This window comes from Quercus lobata, chromosome 4, assembly GCF_001633185.2.
Source record: "Quercus lobata isolate SW786 chromosome 4, ValleyOak3.0 Primary Assembly, whole genome shotgun sequence".
NCBI classification, from domain to species: Eukaryota; Viridiplantae; Streptophyta; class Magnoliopsida; order Fagales; family Fagaceae; genus Quercus; species Quercus lobata.
The window spans coordinates 95,995,220-96,001,278 of record NC_044907.1 but is presented as its reverse complement, the minus strand read 5'-3'; the positions used below and the strand labels follow the sequence as shown (position 1 = coordinate 96,001,278).

Below are 6,059 nucleotides of genomic sequence, written 5' to 3'. Positions count from 1 at the left end.
CCATTAGTATTGACTATAATTGACTAGTAGTCATTCTTTATCAAATTTACTGTATCGTGTACTACTTTTCAATAAGAAGAAACAAAAACAAGAAGATTCCACACCAACTAAATAGAGCAAGAGAGAGAGAGAGGTTTTCTTAGGAGTAATAGAAGGGATGTGCAAATCAAGCAATAAAACAGAAAGAATACGTGGAAGCCTTACCACCCTTTCTTAATCCTCCTAGCACATAATGTATATACTCTCACACAAAGACGATAACACTAATTAGTTTTTGATGATATAAACTGAATTCAAATCTTAAATGTTTTATTTAATTACAAGGTTGTAAGATATTTATTTAGGGATACAATAGTAAATCGCTTTAGAAAATTTTTTATGGAAAAATAAAAAAGTTATCAATTTTTTCAATTTTTCATAAAATATTTTAAAAAATAAACGATTAATGTATACCTTAAGAACATACATGATCCATATATTTAAGTTATGATAAAATAAAAATCTTCTATTTTATGATCATTGTTTTTTTTTTATCACCAAACAAAAACACCTTATTGTATAGACCGAATTTATCATTTATTTACTGACAAAAAACTTTACTAATTGAGTTATGGTTATTGCACAGGCCACATAATATACTAAAAAAAAGAAAAAGAGAAAAAGACTGTTCACTTTGGTTGTTTTGTTCTTTCTTTCCCAAATATTGTTTCATGGAATGGAATCATCGTCATTCGTCACCCACCATTTCCATCCATCTTATAATAAGTGGTAACTCTCTCTCTGTCTCTCTGTCTCTTTGTCTTTGTGTTTCTCTTCCAATAATCCTAAAAACAAAAAACCACTAAAACAAGAAAGAAAGAAAGAAAAAAAAAAGCTAAATCTGAGACACTACTGTCTGAAAAAAGCACCCACCCAAACTCTCTCGGCGTTTTCAGACAAACCAAACGATTAACTTCCGCTAATCCCGCAACTCTCTCTCTCTGTCCTTAGATTTTTGTGTTCTTTTCTAAATCCTTGCTTTCTGGATTTATCTTTAGCCTCCTGAATTCCTGGGAAAAAATTCTTTTCTCTGCCACCGTCTCCACCTAAATTCATTGCCAAACACACAGTATCTCTCTCTCTCTCTCTCTCTCTCATATATTTTATTTTCTGAATTTTCATAAACACAAACTTCACTCACTTTTTGTTAAATTTCTTAACCAAAAAGTATTTATTTTTTGCTGTTTTTGTGTTTCTAATACAATAGAATGGATTTGTGTTTTGTTTCGTAATCATTCTGATTCTTTTTTTCATGCAATAAAATTCCAACTACCTTTATTGTTAATATTATTTTTATAGTTTTTTGAATTGCTGTGTGAACGTTGACTAATTATTTGTATTTGTTTAATTTTTGTTTCACTATTTCAGATTCAGATATAATAGTAACAGTAGCAGAAAGAAAGAAAGAAAAATGGTGAAGAATCTCAAAAAAGCTAACCCATCTGTGGTGCTCGCCGCCGATTCCAATCTGGTAATCTCAATTTCATTCTTAACTTTTTCAATCTTAGATACTACCAGCTTAATAATTGTCTCTAATTTTTTTCCAAGCCTCTTTTATACTACATGAAATTAGTATATAAGAGAGACGCTTAAAACATGTTTTCTGAGGCTTTTTTTCTAAATGATTTTCTCAGTTCTAGGCCTTTTTTTTTTCCCTGGAAAAAGTGGTAGGAATTAAAACAATATGTTCTTCAAGTTTTTGTTTTTTCCCTTTAGAAAAAGTATTTTTGAATAATTATGTTTTCGGGTGGAATTGGAAACCAAGAAATCAGTCTCTATAAGCTTTTATTCATGATTGATGCCTGTATTAAATTTGAATATTATTGCTTACCCATAACTTCTCCATCTGCAAAATTGGGAGCTTTGTGTACTGGGTACGAGTACAGCCTTTATTATTCCATCCATTTCAAAATTTCCATCAATATTTTGATCAAAATTGGAGCTTTTCCCTTATGTTTTTATCAAACATGGAGTCTTTTCCTCTGCATTTTACTGATTTGTCAACTTGGGTTAATAATTTCAGGCTCCATCAAAGGACACAGGCCATCAATCTGATGCAATGTCGTGTATATCATCTGCTGGAGATGCGACAAGTAGTATCAAAGGAAGCGAAGTTGACCATGATTCCCTTACTACAGATCAAGGCGGTTCTTATTCAACCAGCAGCTATTATGGATACTATTATCCAGGTTGGCTCATGCTAATCAAATACAGTTCAGGCTATTCTAGTCTTGTCTTTTTATTGATTGTGTATTTATGTTTTCACATCTTACAATAGCTTGTTCACAGGTTACGATGGTTCCTATGGAGAGTTGGACAACCAAGGGTATTATGTTGGTGGGGATGGATCGGAATTTCAATATCCTGTAAGTATCTCAATCTGTTACCTGATTGAAATTTATATGCTTTTAAACACTAGTTATTATAACCCCATTCTTTTGGCTTGTTCCCTGCAACAGAGGTATTGTAATTTGTGATACTATAGTTTTTAGAATCTCTCTGTGATGATGGGCCTTGTTTGCTCATGTATCCCGTGAAATTTGAATTTTCTGCATGGGATCAATTTTCTATAGAAGAAATTTTGTCACTTTCTTGTGATATAGATTGCACGATGCAAATATACCTATATGCAAGATGCACTAGCTTCTCTGGATATAGTTGTTACTACAAATTAATAGTGATTAACTGCCCAAATATCTTTGTAATTTGATCTGTTGGTCTTTAAGATCTTACATTGGAATATTAAGATGTTTCATTGGAATTCCCATTTTTGTTTTGCGAGTTTTACCATATGATCAGCGTGTATATGCGATTTGACATTTCATAACAAGTTGAACTTACATTGGCTTTTGCTTCATTTAGGTCATGCAAGCAGATAATGGATCTTTTGCCTACTTCATGCCAGGGTTTCAGCCTAGTTACGCTCCATACTTACCTGTAACCACAATTGGTGCTGATGGACAGTATGTTGATCAGCAGGCATATCTATCAAGCCCCATGTTTCAACCACCCGTCGCCTCCCCTGGTTATTATGCCCCTACTTTCCCTTACGGGGAGTTGTTACCGTCACCCTATATGTGGGATCCATCCCTTCGTGTTGGGGATGGAGCTTTTGGAAATAGCTATGCTGGCTTTCCGGAATTTTCAGACCCTAAATCCAATTTATCTTCCCCAAGTCATACCCGTGCTCCTCTTTCTAAAGGCTATACTGAGTTTAGCAATCCATTGGGTATCAATAGCTCCCTACCATCATTGGATATCTCATCAGGCCATGGCATGCGCAAGCAACTAAAACCAGTGAACAAGGTATTCTAGCTCTTTAAGCTGTGTGTTGTTATGTCCTCTTCTCAGGCAATTTTAGTGAATTTTCTAATGATTTTTTGGCCTTTCCTCATGGCACATCTTTCCTGTCAGATGTACTCACTAAAGTTTTCTTTCTGGTTTCAAAGTTTTCAGCCCAAAATCAAGGGAAGGGTGCTTTGCTTTATTCAAACAACCTGGTTAATTTAAAAGCAAATGTGACGGGTTGGGGCAGCACTGAGAAGATGAAATCAAGAAGCAAGATTAATGGTGTTACCACTATTGGTTCCCTTAATGAGCAGAACCAGGGTCCTAGAACAGCCAATGCAAAAGGTGCATTGTTGTCTGGAGGTAATGCTGCTGGATCCTTGGCAACTGATGGGAATGGAAATAGTAACAGCATAACCTCTCTAATCAGGACGGATCAATATAACCTTCCTGACTTTCCGACCAAATATGATCATGCTTTTTTCTTTGTTATCAAATCTTACAGTGAAGATGATATTCATAAGAGCATCAAATACAATGTGTGGGCTAGTACTCCTAATGGGAATAAGAGGCTGGATGGTGTATATCAAGATGCCCAAGAGAAGATGGCGGAGAAAGGAAGCAAGTGTCCTGTGTTTCTTTTCTTTTCGGTATGCTCTAGAGTTCATTATGGTTCTGATATTGGTGTTTCCACTCTGCACACCCATTGATCCCCAATAAAAGGGCTAATGTCTCTTTTTGTTTGTTCGCTTGGTTCAGGTTAATGCAAGTGGTCAGTTTTGTGGAGTAGCAGAGATGATTGGCCGAGTTGATTTTAATAAAAGCATGGATTTCTGGCAGCAAGATAAGTGGAATGGTTATTTCCCTGTCAAGTGGCATATAATAAAAGATGTTCCAAACCCTCATTTACGACATATAATACTTGAGAATAATGACAACAAGCCTGTTACCAACAGTCGAGACACGCAAGAGGTGTGCAAAACTAACTAGTAGACAAGTACTGTTTTATTTTATTTTTCTGTATTTTTATAATAAACAAAAAAAAAAAAAATTTGTTGTTTTATTTTACTATTATTTCTTTTAAATTTGGTAGCAAACTTGTAAGCCATTTCTGCCATGCTTATTTTTGTCATCTTCCATTTTCAGGTGAGATTTCCCCAAGGTCTTGAAATGTTGAATATTTTTAAGAACCATGTTTCAAAGACATCAATATTAGATGACTTTGATTTTTATGAAAGCCGCGAGAGAGTGATGCAAGAGAAGAGGACGAGGCAATCAGTACCCCTTTTTAACCTGCAGGTTTTGTCTTCCTCCCCCCTTATGCTTAATCCTTTCTAACAAGTTTCTCACTTTTCAAACTTTTCAATGAGTGCATGTAATGTGGGGCCATATAAGCATAATTAGAGGTGGAGGATTAGGAATCATATGTCCGGTCTGGACCAATAACTAATTGGTGGAGTTTTTTATTTTAAGATTCTTAAAATGATTCTCCTTGATTACAAAATGATTAAAGAATAAAGAAGGGTTCCGCATACAAATAGCATGGTGGAGAGAGGTGTGCCAATGAAATTTGACTTTATTCCATTCTATAGAATGGGCCTTTGTGGAGTTCTTTATTTTAGTTATACTGGAGATTACATGTCTTTTCAATATTGATATTTGATTTTGAATGTTGTGTCTTATCATTCATTATTTGGCAGCAGAAGATAGATGAATTAAACACCAGTTTTAAATCAATAGATCTGTCGGCAGTGAAGAGCATTGAGCAGCCTGAGGTCGGAGACAAAGTGAAGAAATGAAGGTAATAGGGCCGGACAGTTTTCCCGAGGAAATGAAGCTGCATTTTGGGAGGCTTTTAATTGGGTCCAATTGCAGCTGATACCAATGCACTTGGATGGAAATAAGAGTTCTCAGTGAAAAAAAAAAAAAAAGGATTAAATTAATTTATTGAAGATTTTCAGTGATCCTTTACTAGGAAAGGAATGGAAAGGTTGATCCTTTCAGAATTGAGTTGGTGGCTTGGCTGGTTGCCAAGGAGTTGCTGTTAATTGTGTACCATATAGTATAAAAGAAACTTGGATGATCCCATTGATATTATATGGTTATGGGGTGTCATGCAATACAAGTTTTTCCCATTTTTTTCCTTTTAAAAAGTTTTCTCTTTGTACAAAGTGTGTATCTGGGTTTCTTTTTCCTTTTCCTTGTTATAATTTTTCCTGTATTCGAATTTCCCCTTTTGGAACAGCTAGTGCGACACACGTGCTATATATGTAGGAATATCTTAGAAAGAGACGTGGGTGGTGGTAGTGGTGTTTGGTCTCTCCTGTGGATGAAGTTGAAATTTGCACAAGGCATGAGATAAATTTTTCTAGAAGTTGTAATTCCAAGTCATAATGGGTTTGCAGTGTAGCACGTAGCATGGATTTATTTATTTGTTTTTAATCACTCACTTTTAACTAAAAAAACAAATTGAAGGAATCGGAGAATTCAATGGGAGAAAGTTCTTTTCCGAACCTTTATTGACGATAATATAAATAAGATTTACAACCCATAACCACCATGTACATAGCCAAAAATTTCTTCAGCAGACCAGATACAGAACGCAAATTAGCTCATATCAGTTATACTCTTTCACACTTGCTGAGCATTTTGCTAGCTTTGTGGTTCCAGTATCTGCCTATTTCTGTAGTGTCCACCATTGAAATACTAGCAGTGAATGCGAAGCTGCTCTG

The 6,059-nt window shown here is 35.1% G+C and overlaps 1 protein-coding gene across 4 annotated transcripts; it reads left to right on the top strand.

Moving 5' to 3' along the window:
* The first annotated feature begins 666 nt into the window (after positions 1–666).
* LOC115986812 (YTH domain-containing protein ECT2) lies at positions 667–5,617 on the top strand. Of its 4 annotated transcripts, none has more exons than XM_031110141.1 (9): positions 667–768; positions 1,408–1,510; positions 2,063–2,228; positions 2,329–2,405; positions 2,902–3,345; positions 3,489–3,977; positions 4,087–4,299; positions 4,474–4,626; positions 5,028–5,617. In XM_031110141.1, the coding sequence occupies exons 2-9, from the start codon at positions 1,451–1,453 to the stop codon at positions 5,124–5,126; spliced, it is 1,701 nt and encodes a 566-aa protein (XP_030966001.1). In that variant the 5' UTR covers positions 667–768; positions 1,408–1,450; the 3' UTR covers positions 5,127–5,617. The 4 variants fall into 4 exon arrangements, with proteins under 4 accessions (XP_030966001.1, XP_030966000.1, XP_030966002.1 ...); XM_031110140.1 differs by lacking the exon at positions 667–768 and adding an exon at positions 808–1,108; XM_031110142.1 differs by lacking the exon at positions 667–768 and adding an exon at positions 809–1,108 and having other exon boundaries at positions 5,031–5,617.
* The last annotated feature ends 442 nt before the right edge of the window (positions 5,618–6,059 follow it).

Coding starts and splice junctions, on each gene's coding strand:
- LOC115986812 (XM_031110141.1), top strand. CDS start 1,451: ATGGTGAAGAATCTCAAAAAAGCTAACCCATCTGTGGTGCTCGCCGCC. Junction 1,511..2,062: donor TCGCCGCCGATTCCAATCTG/GTAATCTCAATT, acceptor TAATAATTTCAG/GCTCCATCAAAGGACACAGG. Junction 4,627..5,027: donor TACCCCTTTTTAACCTGCAG/GTTTTGTCTTCC, acceptor ATTATTTGGCAG/CAGAAGATAGATGAATTAAA.